General features: G+C 38.6%; 1 protein-coding gene and 1 long non-coding RNA gene across 2 annotated transcripts in view; both read right to left on the bottom strand.

The window, feature by feature from the left end:
- Window positions 1-2,639, bottom strand: part of LOC116551860 — a 12,660-nt gene extending 10,021 nt beyond the window's left edge. The window contains exon 1 of the long non-coding RNA XR_004269091.1: window positions 2,629-2,639. This is a non-coding gene — a long non-coding RNA (uncharacterized LOC116551860). The remainder of the gene's footprint in view (window positions 1-2,628) is intronic.
- Window positions 2,640-2,952: 313 nt separating this feature from the next.
- PTH2R (parathyroid hormone 2 receptor) overlaps window positions 2,953-17,864 on the bottom strand; it is a 102,138-nt gene continuing 87,226 nt past the window's right edge. Inside the window, exons 10-13 of the mRNA XM_032278415.1 lie at window positions 16,983-17,077; window positions 8,824-8,962; window positions 7,358-7,399; window positions 2,953-4,720 (exon numbers count right to left, since the gene is read on the bottom strand). Coding sequence (XP_032134306.1) covers window positions 4,325-4,720; window positions 7,358-7,399; window positions 8,824-8,962; window positions 16,983-17,077 — 672 coding nt within the window. The 3' untranslated portion in view covers window positions 2,953-4,324. The remainder of the gene's footprint in view (window positions 4,721-7,357; window positions 7,400-8,823; window positions 8,963-16,982; window positions 17,078-17,864) is intronic.

The following is a 17,864-nucleotide window of genomic DNA, read 5'->3' on the forward strand; positions in this document are numbered from 1 at the left end:
GGGTGGGGGGTGGGGAGAGATAGCAAGGGGAGAAATGCCAGATGTAGGTGATGGGGAGGAAGGCAGCAAATCACACTGCCACGAGTGTTTCTATGCAACAATTTTGCATGTTCTTCACATGTACCCCAAAACCTAAAATGCAATAAAATAAATAAATGGGAAAAAAAAAAAAAAAAGAAAGTGAACCTTTGAATAGTGTGGTTGGTATCTACAGTATGAATACAGAAATTGTGATGGGCTTCCCTCTTAAAATAGGCTTATTTAAACAGAGTAAGCATTGATGTGTCAAGCTCCAATGAAATTCCATTATACCTAAAGATATTTGGTTGCTTAATTTCATTAAAAATGATAGACTGTATAGATATCATTCCTCAACAACATTTTAGAAAACAATTGCTTAGTTTTATATAAGTGCATCATCTCAATCAGAGGACACAGACCAAATGTGTCCAGAGCCCAGGCACCTACAGTTACTTTTTATTCTGACAGTAAAGAGGGAAATTAATTTGCAATTGCTGTACAATAAAGAAAAAGTTACTGTTATGTTCAATGTAAAACCTACTCCCCAGCTTTACTTAAAATTAACTGACTCTCTGTAAACTATTCAACCTTATCTATCCTCCCCACATTCTTAGCAAAGTTCCCAGGCATCCAGAGGGTCCTGTTTTTCTTGCTGACCAGCTACAAGGTCACAGAACAGATAAAGCCTAAAAATTGTAAGATATGTTTTTCAAAATGTTATTTTTCAAATGTAAAACACACCATAAGACATGTCACAGGTTAATGAACAGCTCTTTGTTTTTGGTTCTGTAAAATCACTTCCTGCTTCATCATCCTGTATCACAAAAGTGCTTAAAAGACCTTCAGTTTCTTGGTACCTTGCTCAGTCTTGGGAAGTGATTCCACTGAGCCCATGATTGCGTTAAATAAAATCCTCCTGCTCCCCCTTAGGTCTCTCCAAGTCTCTGATTTCCTGCTTCAACAGTAACAAAATACCACCCAGTGCCTATCCGGCCATAGTTGAGCTCTTGGCCTGTCTGAATAGGCTAGCCATCAGTCAATGCCAGCTCATGGTTGTCTCATGAAATCCTCAGGTATTTTCATAATTTAGAAAGTGTAATTTATGAGAAATAGCTCAAATTTTAAATTTTGGCAACTGAATAATGTATTTTCAAAGCCCCTGGCAGAGCAAATAAAAGTATGAACCAAATTTAGCTCATGAGCCAGTAGTTTGCACCTGTGGATCTAGATCAGCCAATCCTCAATAACTGTCTAATATGTTACAAGATAAAATCAACAGACTGGCATAACTTATTGTCTGTGCGGACTAATTGGATGCAGACATTATCAAAACCTAAAAGGAAAAATACATGTGCACAAAATGAGATTAAGCCAGGCACAGTGTAGTGCTCCTGTAGTCCCAGCTACTTGGGAGGCTCAGGTGGGAATATCCCTTGAAATCAGGCATTTGAAACCAGCCTGGGCAGCATAGCAAAACCCCATCTTTGAGAGAGAGATTAAGAGCCCTAGCAACTAAGAAGTTATTTGTTCCTTGAGAAAATAGATTATGCTTTGTTCTTTTTTGTGGGTCAGTGCTTAACATAGTATCTGGTCCATAATGGGCTCTAAGTGTTATAAGTAAAATTTCGATGTCACAAAAGAAATAGCCCTCGAAGATAAATCCTCACAGCAAGGCAATTTACTTCTGTAGAAGGGTACAGCTCATGGATGGAACAATGGCAGCCACCACATTTGGACAAGGGGGGAAGGGGTACTTAAGCCTGACAGACTGGTCCCTACTGCTGTGTCATTCCCCTATTGGCTAGGGTTAGATCTTACAAGCTAGACTAATCCTGATTGGCTATTTTAAAGAGAGCAGGTCCAAGCTGCAGTGGCAGGGTGGGTGTTTTGGCAGGAAGGACAGTTACAGGTGGGTCAGAGCAGGTAGCCAGGGGTGACCTAGGTCAAAGAAGGTGACCGGAGCAGGTGACTGGAGCAGGTGACTGGAGCAGGTGATTGGGATGAGTCAGGATGGAGCTGGGGACTGGGGAATAGATGTGAACTACTGATTAGAACTGGTGGAGAAGGTTGTTTACTGGAATTACAAGGAAGTTAAACTTTAAAATAGAGAAAGAGTAAGAGAGCTAAACATACTGACATACTGATTCTTTGAAGAGAAACTTAGGGTTCACTATAACATTAAACATAAATAAATGTTTGTTGAATTAACAAATAAATAAGCTTTAAGAAAAATCTTGGAAACTCTGAGGGCTTTATTATACCTGTTAACATAAAGAAATATTCTGTCTTCAAAGGCAGCAAGAAAATGGAAAAAAAAAAGTAATAGCGGTCTAGCCTTAGAATTTGGAGTTGGCTTGAAAAGTAAGAACTCTTTATATTTTCCATATTATCAAAATACATCTATTCTGGTAATCCCTATAATGCAGTGACTCATGAGAGCTTTTATCATATAATGAGGTAAAATGAGATTTAACTTAAAGCAAGAACCTAAACCAAGTATCTGTATGGATATGTTTTCAACATGTAATTTCAATATGTGATTTCCCTTAATACAGAATATTGCTCTGAGCTAGACAGATATTGTCTTCATTTTAAAGATGGAAAAACTGAACTGTACAGGAAGGTAAGTGATTTTATAAAGCCTTGTGTAAAATTAGCAACAGAACTTAATCTCTGACTCAGCTCACAATGGTTCTCTCCTAACAGGGAGGCACCCTGGGGAACTAATAATGTAGAATTGAATCAGGTGAATTACATATGCACAATGACACCTTTGTACACAGGAAGGGTGAAAATGGCCTATGCTATGACACAAAAGAGGAAGGAAAGGGAAAGCATAAAAAGGAAGTTTAATATTTTTCAAGAGGGTTTGTCAGCTTGATCCATGTCATTTTAGCTGGAAACATATTGTTCTGTGATTTTTTTTTTAATTTTCTAGGTGTATGTCTTCTCCACCAGAGTGGAAATTTTATGAGGATAAGAGCCTAAAATATACTCCAAAGCAAGAGTCCCGAGCATTCTCTATCCAGAATTCATTGAATTTTTGATGGGTTAATAGGCTACATATATACTGGTGACAATACAACATAATTATTAGGAACATGGGACTTAAAGTCAATAGAGCTGTCAATGACCAGCTGTGCAATTTTGGGCAAGTTAACTCCACCTCTATGAGTCACACTGCCATCTGCAAAAAGGGGTGACTGTAATAAGACTTACTCCATAAATTATAGTGAAATTAAATAAATGAATGCTTGTAAGAGCCCAGCAGGATGCCTGCTGATACATAACATGCCCTCAATAAATGTTTTCAATACTGCAACATACTGAAATTTCAAGTTCAGTAAAGTATAAAAGTTAAATGTTGATATGTGTACATTTGGAGAAGGGAAGTTTGGTTGTTTCTCAAAAATAAAGTGAGACGTTGAAAGAAAAATTTTTTAAAGTGATCCAAATGTATTTTTAAAACAAACTTTTAATTGATCCCACATGCCATTTACAATGTAGTAATAGATCAAACAAGAAAAAGATATAGATGCAGCATGATTTGCTAACAGAATAAATTACAAACAAAATCAATTTGCAGACTCAAGCTCAATAAGGAAACCTTTCTACATGACATGGTTTACAAAGAAGAAAGAGTGAAGACCTGCAGTCTGGCTGGTCACAAAGAGGACATTCAAAAGAAGGGATATGTGAAATAGTCTTTTTTGAGAAATTTTCCTTGTTCCTAGAAACACCTGTAATTGTTATAAACACATTATTTTATCAACATCCAGCCTACTAATTTTCCAGCAAGTACTTGTTCTTAGATAGTTTATCTTCCCACATATATTTTTTTAGACCTTAATTGCTCCTATGCACGGGCAAAATAAATGCAAAGATAGAAGTACATTAAAGTAAGAAATAAGAGAATACTAGTTTCTAAAAGGAAAATGATACACACTAAATGATCATCATTATATTTAGGGTGATATATATGAGAGAAAGCTACAGGCAAGCAATTGACACTTTTTTCTACCCAAAAATAGCAGAAAAATGAACAATCACACAGCAAACACCATACAACAATTTAGAGGAAAACTTGATGCCAATAGAAGGTAATAAACTACTCCATTGACACTTGCCTTTTCGTGTCTTTAGTATTTACAGGAGCCAATTCATAGAACCTAAAAACTTTTATTTAGTAACACTTTAACTCTGAATTTTCAGCCTTTGAACTCAAGCATAGGAATATCAGCCCAAACCCTCTCACGCAACCAGCCATTGGACCAGTCCATGAAAGTCAGCCATAAATGGCCATTCAGAGAACGTCCTTAGTTTCTCCTTGGCATCCTTCAGTGTCTGGATTAAATTCCATAGGCCTGGAAGATTCCTCCATTAGAATATCATCTCCCTGCCTCCCACTACCTTCCTTGGTCTCCTCGTGGACTGATTGTGCCAGGCAGTCCTGCTCTGAGTTACTCCAGACGTAGCCGGGTAAAGTCATGTGGCTGTCAGGCTGTCTGCTGGCGATCTTGGCAGCTTTGCCAGAGATAAGCACCATGCGCGTGCTGGCCGCCACCTGTGACTGGCTGCTAGTGCTGTGCGTCACGGTGGTGAGCACTGAGCCGCATCTGTGACTGCCACATGGCGGTGTTCTTTTCCAGTCCATGGAGAGATTCCACCGACTCCACATCTTCTTCACCTCTGCCTGAACCTAAGCCACGAGAAACATGTTGTGCATGAGAAATCCTAAGGGAGAGCCCGCAGCCTTGTTACAAGGATGTTTGCTTTGATTTCAATGACAGCAGTAATCATTGATTGAGGTTCCTCTACGTGCCAGGGACTTTATCTTTGTATTTTCTGTCAACCTCAAAAAACCTTCAAGATAGGTGTTAGTTTTGGAGGTGAGCAAATTGAAAGTCAGAGGGAAGTAAAGGGACTTGTCCAAGATCCAAATTTAAATAGAAGTGTGAATGCGGCCAATAGATATATCTGACATACAGGAGAGAAAAAGGAGATTCCGGGACGGAAGAGAAAGTCAAGATAAACTTTGCCAGTGAGAACTTCAGAACTCTCGCTTGGCACATGACAAGCCCATTGGAACTCCTGCACTGAGACCCACCCAAACTCAAGAATGGCTTCCGTAAGATGATCTCAGCCACTGATCAAGGTAGCTTCTGTAAGATGATCTCAGCCACTGATAGTGCCTGCCTGAGAAAGCTCAGTGCTGCCTGGATAATTTACTATTTGCTGTAGCCAGCACACACCTGATAATAGGCCCATGACTCCCCTTTCTTAGGGCATTTACTAAAAAGGGCTCACACTTGTAAATATGCAGCTTTTATAACTCAGAAGCATCTCACTCAAGGACCTGAGAGCCATCCCTTCAAAATATAATCATCAAGAGGGAGAAGGCCTCTTGTCTCCCAGTCTCTGTGGGAAGATAGAATTCTAACTTAGATAACTGCCTGCTTGCTAGCATAGCTGGCCTAGATGTGTTTATACTGACCAAACATTTTTTCACTTCTCTGACGCTACTGAGCCCATACACTCCACCTCCCTCCCTCATTCTCCCTTTAAAATGCCCAAATCACCTCTGTGTGCATTGGAATTGGGATCAGCTCCTTCCCCTGCTATCATTAGTTACAGAATGAACTCTGTTTTCACCACTTGAATTGCTGATGTCTTTGACACCAACTAAGGCTAAGGAATGGCGTAGAAGGTACTCAATTTGAAATGTAACTGTCATGCTATCAATCTGCATAGGCAGCCTGGAGGAGTAAGAGTGAGAAAAGAAGGTTTATGAATAGAAAAGCAGGCACTGCAAATGCATTCTTAATAGGGTGGGGCTCTTGTTTCCATACTACTGAAGATTCAATTCTACTTGGATAGCAACTTTTCAGAAGGGAGCTTATTTAGAAGTTCCATGGGAAGCAGTGGAAACTTGGTAGGCTGATGTCGCCTGAAACAACAAACTTCTATCTGTTCATCTGACTGATCAACACCTGACTGACAGAGCAGAAGCACCGTCATCTTGGACAAACACCACCACTTTAAGTTCCTGCTCCCTTTCTAGCCTCATGCATTTTGAGAAAATCACTTATCTTCTAACAATAAACAGCCAGAACGAGCAGACAGTAAAACACAGATAAGACAGCTTGGGCACAGAGGAAGTGGGGAAAGTCTCTTGGGTAACCACCGAACTTCACACTCATAAAATGGACCCCAGTAAAACAGTGTGCCCTAATAAGCACATTCCTTTCCCTTTGGTGCACTAAGATAGGGAAGCTAAAAGCAGACTGGGTGTGGGGGGGCAGTGGGGAGGGGGCGGTATACCTGCAGCTGCAGGAAGATGTATGGGAAGAGACACAAAAACTCTCCCTCCTAGATAAGCAAGACAAAGAGACACAGAAGCTGTCCAAGCCTGTGATAAGCTCTCCCACCTTAAACTCAGAAACTCATAATCTGTAAGAAAGAAGGTTCTCTGACCTAACTCAGCCAGAAGCCCCTCCCAGGTTTATTCTCTAAAATAAATTCGCCTTTGACTGTTGAGCTGCTTTTCTGTGTTTCTTTCCTCTTTCTTTAACTCTTACACTGATCTACTTACCCTTTCTACAAAATAAGATAAGAACAATACAGAAGTAAATCAGGAAATTAATGAGTTACTACTTAATTTAAGCTCTTTCTGCAAGTACTGGACTAGCATGCCACAATGTCCAAACCCTAAACATGGTCAGAAGCATCAGCTGGTCTACCGCAATAAAAATATCCTTGCACTTCTGGGGCCTGCAGCAAGCTCAGCATTTGCGAAAAGAAAGATGGCCACTCATGTTAAAAGCAGGGCATGTTAAAAGTTACAAGGTAAAAACTATTACCTAGTGAGGTTACTTCTGTCCAGCCAACTCCTTAATGAACTGAAATTGTCCCATCATCATCTTATAGTTCAAAAAACATCAAAATATTTGAATGAATTTGTCCCAGGAAAACTTATATTTGAGTTTTGTACAGAGCTTGAAATCGAATAGAATTTTAAGTACTAACTGGAATATGACATTCATTCCAAGTATCTGTTTGTATTCCAACAAGTTGCTTTTTAACATCAGAGTATACAGGTGTGATCACGTTTAAAAGAAGAGGTTATTAGTGTAAATAACCTAAAAGAAGAAGACTTTAGGTTATTTACACTAATTCTTTCTTTTCCAAAATAATTTATGATTAAAATAGCTTCCTTCTCCTCACCCATTCCATCCTATAAATCCTGGGAATCCTAAAGAGATTCAGGACACATGATAATGGCCGTTTACATGCTGAAGTGAGACCTATGGGATGTCCAAGGTTCCTACAAACCTACCTCTCCATTGCAGTAGCAGTAGATGATAGACACAAAGAAACCCTGCAGACAAAAGAGAATGTTAGCCCACTGCCAACTCACAAAACTCATAGCACTAAAGCATCCTGTAACAAAATGTGTATGTCAAAAAATTGGTTTTTATGATTCCTTCAAATAATTATACAAATTATTCTCTCTTAGTGTTTCCAAATCCTTACGTTTACATTAAATTTCTTTGAGATCTTTCCTTGGTGTCAGCTGAACCAAATAAGTCACTAAATACAACATTCCAAGATACACAAAGAACAGGTTTATATCATATTAGTTTCATTTATGTTGTGACTCATAGATCACATAATACCTATCCCCTGCTTGGTAAGAGGAAGTTATAAGCTGTAAATGCTGAAAACTACAAACATAAAGTATTATATAGTAAGAACACAAAGAAACCTTTTGTTTCATTCATTAAAAAATATATTTATTGAGCTTATGCAGTGTGGTAGCTGTTCAGCATGACAGGGGCAGGGATAAACAATGTAAACAAGACAGACAAGTTCCCTGGTCTAGAAAGGAAGAGGCATGGATAAAATATAAACAGCACATGAGAAAAATGCAAAATGATAAGGGTTATGCAAGAAAATAATGAGTGATTTTAAAAAGAGTAACACAGTGGATATATTAAATGAGGTATTCAACAAAGTATATCTGAGAAGCGGATATTCAAGTGGGTTTGAGTGACAAGAACAAGTAGCGAGCTGTGTAAAAATGTGGGGGAAAAGCAGCCCAGGCAAAGGGAATAGCCAGTGCGAGCCCTGGAGGTAGAAATGAGCTTAAGCAACAGAAAGTATAGAAGAAATAGTGTGGCCCTAACTCAGTGGGCTACATCGGAGGCTGGTGTGATACAGGGTGAGAGGCAGGCAGGCTCCATGACACACTGTGTATGCCAGACAATGGCATTTGAGTTTTAGTCTGACTGCAGCTGGAAACCTTTGGGTATTTCTGGCAAGTAGATGACATGATCATATGTGGACTAGCAAATGAGTAAGCAGGAGGAAGAGTAATCCACGTGAGAGATGATGGTTATTACAGCTTCAAAGGAGATAAAGTGTGCACAAGCAAACTCTTCCTATTTTTGTCTTCCCTCCTTGCTCCTTTTTTCTCTTCCCTGCTTCACCTTCATTTGCTTTTATTTATCCTCCATATACACAGGCAGAAGTGCTTGTTCTTGTAGGTATTACATATTTTACAACAAGGTGTTTCCTTATCTCTAGGAACAGCTCCAGAATTTCTACTGCTGTGACCAGAGGATTAACCTGACCTCTGTAGGACAGAAAAGCCCAGGCACTACAGAATAACAACCTTTCTGCCACCCCAACTCCCCAGACAGGTGTATCAAAGCTGAGAACAGAGCAGAAGGTTGCAACGAACCAAAATAAAAGTAAAAAGAGCAGATTACAAGAATCAAATGACTAGGCAGCACTCTTTACCTGAAAGGAGTTGAAGAAGAGCTCGCAGTGCATGCGGATCTCCCACCCAAGCCCAGTGAAGGAATGAGGCAGGCACACGAACACGATGTAATGCACTCCAAAGACCAGGACCAGGACCAGTGTTGATTTGGCCAGTTTCCTAAAGGAGAACAGCAAACCTTTTCATTCATTAACTAGGGTTCCTTTCAGGAGAGACAGCATGTTGGAGGAAAAAAAAAACAGCAAAGCTAATGGGGGTGGGGCTAATTCTTTTTATTTTTTCTTGAGACAGCATTTCACTCATCTGTCTCCCAGGCTGACGTACAGTGGCATGATCACAGCTCACTGCAGGGCTGACCTCCTGAGCTCAAGCAATCCTCCTGCCTCAGCCTCCCAAGTAGCTGTGACTACAGGTGCTCGCCACCATGCCTGCCTTTTTTTTTTTTTTTTTTTTAATTTTTCTGTAGAGACAGGGTCTTGCCATGTTGCCTAGGCGTGGGCTGACTTTTCTCTATCTCTTGGGATCACACTGCTTCTGCTAGTTTTTTTTTCCTTTCCCTCCTCTTTCTGTCACTTATATACTAAATCAGGTAATTTATTCTCAATCCCTGTAATTACTATCCCCTAAATCTTTCCAGTCTCATTTCTACTCTTCGTGCTTAAAGGATACTATTTATATAAAGTTATAAAGTGCCTTTTTTTCTGTCCTAAGTTTCCTTTAACTTCTATATTTGAGACTTAAAGAAGTGTCACCTCCATCCAGATTACCTGCCTTTACTTTCATAGGAGTATTGTGGCTTCTTTTGTTCATTTTAAAATCAATTACTCCCTTGTTTCTTCTTACATTTGTGTCTCCATATATTACTGATGATGCTTATTCTTGGAGACACTTTATATTTTTTCTATGAGCCATATGTGATCAATTTATCTTGCCTTCTCTGAATAGTCTTTGCCCAATATTCTATCTCAAAGTGCTTGTAGGTCTATTTTGTCTATTTTTTTGGCAAACTAAGTAGATTGATAACATTTTCATCATTCTCCTTAACTGCCTCTTTCTACACATTTTCTTAAGTATTTGGAAGAACCCCAGGCTTTCCAATATGATGGTTATTCTAATTGGGCCTCAATGATCCCCCTTCCTGCTATTTATGCTCCTGTTTTATCCTTTCCTTCTAAGTGTAGGCAAGACCTGGGACTTGTGTCTAACAAGTAGATTATGGCAAAGATGACAACATGCCACTTCTGAGATTATGTTGCACAAGATTGTAACTTTCATCTCACTAGCAAACTGGCTCTCTTGTTTGGTTCCATGAAGCAACCCACCATGTTGTGAGCTGCTATATTGAGAGGCCCATGTGGCAAGGAAGGGTGGCATCTGCACAACAGTCCGCAAGTAATCCTGAATCCTACCAACAATCACATGAACTTAGAAGCAGATTCTTCCCCAGTTCAACCTAAAGATAAGACCACAATGTCAGCTGACAAATCAATTGCAGCCTGGTAAGAGATCCTGAAGCAGGGGATCCATACCCAGATTCCTGACCTACAGAAACTGGGAAATAGCAATCGAGTTGTTTGGAGCCACTAGGTTTGTGGTCATTCCTTTTGCAGCAATAGATAGCTAGCACACTCAAGCTACTATTTTCTGGGAGGTTTTCCTGCAGGGGTGGGGTTATACTATTTATCCAAGAAATTGCCAAATCTGGCTTCTTGTTTCATACTTATTGCAAATATCTCCTTTTCTCTGTGAATTATTTATATTCTAATAATCTCAAACAATTTATCTTCTTCCTTTCTCACTAATCTTTCCTTCAGCTGCTTTATTTCTTTATCTGTTTTTCTTCTTGGAAATAAGATGTATGAGTGAGTAGAGATCACACTAGACTAAGGCTACAGAGATCTTGATTCAGATTCCATACTTGACATGAACTACCAGTGTGACAGTGATTTGTTTTTATCTCTAAAATGAGGAAGTAGGGCCTAGAAGTCCATATAAGTCATAATATTCTCAGGCTTTACTGGGAATAGTCTTCCGTGTACATTTACTTTCCTGTCATAACCCTCTTGTCAACAGGAGCAGAAGTGTTCCATAAAATCATATTGAAATGCCGAATGTAAATGTAGGTGGAGCTGCACATTTGCTCTACCCCATTGTCCTCTGCTTGTCTTTTCTCTCACTAGTGCTTGAACCATTTGCTCCACCCACTCGTCCTCACATTCAGAGCTTCCCTGCAACCTATGGGCTTTCTCCTTTTCTGCTCCTGGTCCTCACACCTCATGCTTTGAGTTACCTACACTCTATTCAATTTGAAAATTCTACCTTAAATCTGTTCCATCCAAGGCAACATCCCTGATAAGCAGTGGATTCCTTTGACCTAACTCATCCTTTCAACTCTCAGGGCTCCCTGGGATATGCTTGTTCTCCTGAATCCTGATGGTGAATGCCTTCTTTCCATCACTGCCTATGTGGGCAGGACACTTTGAGTGCCTTCATGGCATTTTAGTTCAGCCTAATCAGATAAAAGGGGAAAGAATTAACTGCACTTGCACAACCTTGAAAGTCGTGTCTAACATCACTCTAAAGCAAAAATTGTATGTCCTTCTTTAAGATGAAAGGGTAAATCCTCCCAGATACTGTTCTTAAAATCAAGCCACTAATTTTTCCTACTGTGTATAACTAGGAGCCCAAAACTAGGTTGAAACAACAAATACAGCAGTGTAGCACATTGTGAAATTGTCACAAATCTAAACATAAGGGACAGTTTGGTTCAATGCAGAGTAAGGAAAAGTTGCTTTAGGCAACCAAAATGTAGTGGGTTATCCTGCTGGCTCAGCCATATGGGTTTTCTCCCTCTTTTTCTAGGACTAAGCTCTTTTATAACTCCATGAAGATAGAAGTTAGTTTATAGAAAACAGGTAGCAATTATATTCATCTTCTATTGCTGTATAACAAACTAATATGAATTTAGTGGTTTAAAACAATACTTATTCATTCTCTCTCAGTTTCTGTAGGCTAGGAGTCCAGGCATGTACCTTGGGTCCTTGGCCCACAGTCTCTTAAGGCTAAAATTAAGATGCTGGCTGCCATCTTTAAGGATATTATCTTATCTTAAGGATATAAGCTCTTATCTGGGCCTCAGGGTTTACTTCTAAGCTCATTCAGATTGCTAGGAGAATCTCAGATTCTTGCAGTTGCAGGGCTATTTGTTGGCTGTCAACCAGGGGTCATTCGATACCTGCAGGTTTCTTTCAGGTTCTAGCTTTAGGACTTCACAACATGTCAGATTGCTTCCTCAAAGCCAGCAGGAGAATCTCTCTCCAAGCTCACAGGAAGGAGTCTAATATAACACATTTAGGAATGATATCTTAACACCTTTGTCATATAAAGTAAACTACTCAATGGGAAGGCTAGCCCATCATAGGTCTTACCCACACTTGAGGCAAAGGGTATTGTGAGGGCAGGGATTTTACAAGGCTTATATACCCAGGGCAGGAATCTTGGAGGCCTTTATAGAAATATGCCTACCGCATTAATACAAATAATTCCTGCCCATAGAAATACAAATTCTATCCCGTGGAATGTCACTAATTATAGCCCTGTGGATATTGATGAGTTTTGCTAGTTTGCATATGCCAGGAAAATGTGTACATGCGTCATGGGTCTGGCTATTCACTTAAAATGGACTTTTACAGTCTATTCAAATCATGTAGCAATCCTGGGAACTGATTTTTTTCAGCATCCATATGCACATTGTACGTTTTTATACACTGGCTCTCTGAAAATGCACAGCTGTCTAATAAGATGATTCAGGGATGTACCAACTGATAGTGGTCTTCTGGCTTGCTGGAAACATGGTGTGCTCTGTGTCCAAGGGCAAAGCCATGAGAGAAATGCAAAGAAGTCAGGTGGTTTTGGGACTCGGTGTCCTGTTTAGAAAACAGATTCGTAATTCTGTGGTCTCTCCCCCTACGTGATCTCTCCCCAGGTGACCAGCTCTAGAAAATCTAATTTTCTTATAAGAATTAATTTAGCTTTAAAAAAAATACTATTCCTCTTAAGCCTTTCTTTTTTTTTTTTTTTTTTAATTGCATTTTAGGTTTTGGGGTACATGTGAAGAACATGCAAGATTATTGCATAGGTACACGCATGGCAGTGTGATTTGCTGCCTTCCTCCCCTTCACCTATATCTGGCATTTCTCCCCATGCTATCTCTCCCCACCTCCCCACCCCTCCATCTCTCCCCCATGTGCCCCCAACAGACCCGTGTGTAGTGCTCCCCTCCCTGTGTCCATGTGTTCTCATTGTTCAACACCCGCCTATGAGTGAGAACATGCGGTGTTTGATTTTCTGCTCTTGTGTCAGTTTGCTGAGAATGATGGTTTCCAGGTTCATCCATGTCCCTACAAAGGACATGAACTCATCATTTTTGATGGCTGCATAATATTCCATGGTGTATATGTACCACATTTTCCCTATCCAGTCTGTCGTCGATGGGCATTTGGGTTGGTTCCAGGTCTTTGCTATTGTAAACAGTGCTGCAATGAACATTCGTGTACACGTGTCCTTACAGTAGAACGATTTGTAATCCTTTGGATATATACCCAGTAATGGGATTGTTGGGTCAAATGGAATTTCTATTTCTAGGTCCTTGAGGAATCGCCACATTGTCTTCCACAATGGTTGAATTAATTTACACTCCCACCAACAGTGTAAAAGTGTTCCTATTTCTCCACATCCTCTCCAGCATCTGTTGTCTCCAGATTTTTTAATGATCGCCATTCTAACTGGCATGAGATGGTATCTCAGTGTAGTTTTGATTTGCATTTCTCTAATGACCAGTGATGATGAGCATTTTTTCCTATGTTTGTTGGCCTCATGTATGTCTTCTTTTGTAAAGTGTCTGTTCATATCCTTCACCCACTTTTGAATGGGCTTGTTTTTTCCTTGTAGATCTGTTTTAGTTCTTTGTAAGCCTTTCTTGGTTGATCCCTTGTGGCCTTGAATTAATCCTTCCCTCTTTTCTGTAGACATAGAACTTCATATGGGCATCTCTGTTGGTACTTTCCTCATTTTATTTAATTAAATCAATCATAATACCTATCTCTTCCACTGTCTCTGTCTCTACCCATCCCCACCTAAATTGTGGGTTCAAGGACACTCAGCAAATGAAGCTACTGGCCATTAAACACCATGCTCCTGTTACATCCCATGCTGCTTGCCTCCTTTTATTCTAACAACCGTGGGAGAGAGCTATTATTATCCCATTGCCAAGGGAGAATAGAGACTCAGAGAAAGAAAGCATCCACCCAATGTGACACAGTAAGCGGTGGATGCGGCCTTAAAATCTCTCCCCTCCTCTTTACTATCATGCTGCATAATAAATACTGGTTGGATTTATTCTAAAAATAATAAACATTAAATATGAGTTTTGTCTAACATTAAATGGGAAGTCAACTTAGTCAAAACATTCAAATATTCTTTTGCACTAAATCTTGCATTTCTCTTATCTCTTACGTTTTCATATCTCTTACATTTTTCTTTTTAATCTCATACTTTTTCATCTCTTATATTTTTTCCAGGTCTGGCAACCGATTCTTACTTTATGAAAAAATTGAGTTGTAATTTAAAAGGAAAAAATGTATTATTTGTGTTATTAAATCTAATGAATTAATTTTATTCACACAATTTTATTTAAAGGTAAATGATTGTAAACTGTAGTTATACACATTGAGGGAAACTGGCTTAAGGATATATGGAATCTCTTTGTATTATTTTTGCAACTATATGCGAATCTATAATTATTTCAAAATAAAAAGTTATTTTAAGAACTGATTTATTAATTCATTTCTTCCATTTTAAACCACCATGCCAACTAAAGGGTTTTCAGAAGTCTTCCTTTTTTTAGAAGTCTTATCTTTTCAGAAGTCTTTCTTATTTGTGTGTGAGGACACATTCACCTGGAGAGATTATGTCAGCTCTGAAAGGTGTTTTCAGTTTTTCACGATAGTATGCATGGAAATACGCTTTGAAACTGCTTTAGATACCACCATTTGGAAATTTTGTATTGTCTTATTTTATAAAGAATATCTGAACATTTGTTAGACAAAGGTAATAACAAAATAGAAGATAAGTTTAAAGGCACAAAAATTAGCTGATGTAAATTTAAATACTCAATTAACCCTCATCGTAGGAATGTCACTGAGATGGTGACACAGATTTAATTTTCCTAAGCCTACTTAAAAAGTGACATGCTATTTAAACTTGATAATCTAAGGCCTCAGAAACAGAATATGGAATTGAATTCTCAAATTGATGTCAAGTAGGTTCCCACATTTTTCTCTCAAAAAAGAGCCACTCTTCACTACATTTTTATCTGTGGCCGCCATAAAAAAATGCATTTGGCTGAAAAATACTTTTTCTGACTTCTATTAGTCTAAACTGATCTAATTAACAACTTCACACTTGAAATTTTCTAGACACCAGATTCTTTCAAAGTTATTCTGAATTCCAAGTAGTTGATTATTTCAGTCCTTGATAAATTAATCCCCCATGAATTAATTCAAAATATTGTCTATCAATTTTTAAAGATGGAGCACCCTTTGTTCTCTCCAAATTTTCTCATGTCCCTTGGTCAACATTTTACTAAAATTATTAGTTCATGTTATGCAGAACCATAGAAATAAGCAGCTTTGTTCAGAACTAGAGAAATAAGTAGCTTCCAAACATTACTATACTCTTCCACTTTATGAAGAAGACTGAAAAGTTATTTACTTTTTGGATTATTCTACTCTTTGCTCTTTGTCTTCAAAGATGGGATGTGATGTGAAAGATAAGCTATATTAATGTAATATACTATAACTCATGCACAATGCATAATACTACCACTGACAACACAACCATAATATGGTTAATAAACTTCATAAACTTCACCATAAACTCACGCACAATGTGTAATACTACCACTCATACACAATGTGTAATACTACCACTGACAGCACATTAAAAATAACTGGCTCTAGCAGCTGCTGGTTTGTTAATACTGTGCATTCTATGGTCATAGGATACTGTGCATCCTACAGGTCAGACAGTCTTAGTAGCTCAACAGTAAATATTACCTAAATGGTGGAGAGGACTAAATCAACGAGGACTTACAGAACATTTGGGAGAGAAGATCAAAATGCTAACTATGATATTTTTCCTCTCTATGTCTGAGATAGCATTTCATAACAATCTGAGGCAAAAATCAATAGTTAACTAGGGATTATAAAGCCAAATCCACATCTACCTGATTACTGGATGTATGTGTCCAGTTGGATAGATGCCACTAATATTCAAAATTTCCAAAATGATCATTATGAGAAATGCACACAATCTTAAGATAGTTTGATAAAACTGCAAACACTCAATTTGTCCTTTTCTTCACGAAAGGATGAAGAATGGACTGCCCTCAATCAATACATTTGCATATTTGGTGACAGACAATTTGATGTAAAGATTTAAAACAATACAGCAAATCCACTTGATCTTTTCAGTTATGATATATTTGTATAATGCAAATAAAGTTGTCTGCCAAGGTCATCAAAATGTCTTCTGGGAGTTCATATATTGTTGACAGGAACATCCCAATCTGCTAAAAACAGATTTAAAAATATACTTAGAATTTAAGGACAAGGGGTAGCATTTGGGGTTACTTATATTTTCTTACTATAGATATACTTTTCTGATAAATCACACAATAAATATACATTCATAAATTTAATCTCTTAAAGATATTTCAAACCAATTTGTATCTGTTCTTTACTCGAAATAGTAACCAAAGGCTGGGAGCAGTGGTTCATACCTGTAACCCCAGCACTTTGGGAGGCCAAGGCGGGTGAATCACCTGAGGTAAGGAGTTTGAGACCAGCATGGGCAACATGGCAAAACCCCATCTCTACTAAAAATGCAAAAATTAGCAGGGAGTGATGGTGCATGCCTGTAATCCCAGCTACTTGGGAGGCTGAGGCATGAGAATTGCTTGAACCCAGGAGGCAGAGGTTGCAGTGAGCCAAGATCGTGCCATTACACTGTAGCCTGGGCAGCAGAGTGAGACTCTGTCTCAAAAAAAAAAAAAAGAAAAGAAAAGAAAAGAAATAGTAACCAAAATATTTCCTCTGATGGATGCCTGTCCTGAAATTACCTGTATTGCTTTCTTGTGTCATGCCCAACTGCATTGGTCTCCCAGATTTTGGTAGCTAGAACTCTAACCGTATTCAGAAACAGAACAAAATTCAGCTGAAAAAGAAGGTAAGATTACAAAGAATTATTGTTAGTCTTCAAGATTTTTGTAAACATTTACGTAAACTGAAATTTTTTCCATTCAAATAAAAAATATTACCCATTCCATAAATGTGAACAGGGGAAACTGAGTAAGATTATTGAAAGGCCAGTGATTCTCGATTCACCCTCATGAAAATATAAAGAAATTTAAAGTTTCAACAACACTTAAAATACCAGAGGATGATCTGCCAGGATCCACAGGGACTTTCTAAACTGAAATTTAGATGAAGCCCTTCGACAAACTGGCAGGACAAAGGGTAATAGTTATTATAGAAATGTAATCAACTGTCCTCTCTAAAAGGAATTCCCAGGTATGTCTCTATTTTAGGGAGAGGAATAATAGAGATAATTTGGGGATACTCTCTGTCTATGATGTACGAAAAGTATTGGGTGAAGGTGATATGAGGTGTTCCTTTAAAAAAAAAAAAAAAAGACAAGATAAGTAAGATGCTATATAAGGTCCTCAGTGTAGCCAATTAGATTGATTTTTAAAATGTTATAAGTGTGAATACCACTAGAGATAATCAAGTTCTAGCTTTTAAAACGTGAGGAAGTGGAGTGTTGAAGGAATAAGCCCCTTTCTGTCTGAGGACCTCAAAGATCAGTGAAGACATTCAAAATGAAGATGAAGAGCATGTCTCCAGGTCTGGAGTCATAAGGAGATAGAGGCCTGAAACCTTGGGTCCCTCCATTCAGGGAGATGTCAGCTGTCCAGAAAGTGCTAGTGATTAGGAATAATGGA

Source organism: Sapajus apella, unplaced genomic scaffold (assembly GCF_009761245.1).
Source record: "Sapajus apella isolate SASKATOON/1434 unplaced genomic scaffold, GSC_monkey_1.0 scaffold10, whole genome shotgun sequence".
Lineage (NCBI taxonomy): Eukaryota > Metazoa > Chordata > Mammalia > Primates > Cebidae > Sapajus > Sapajus apella.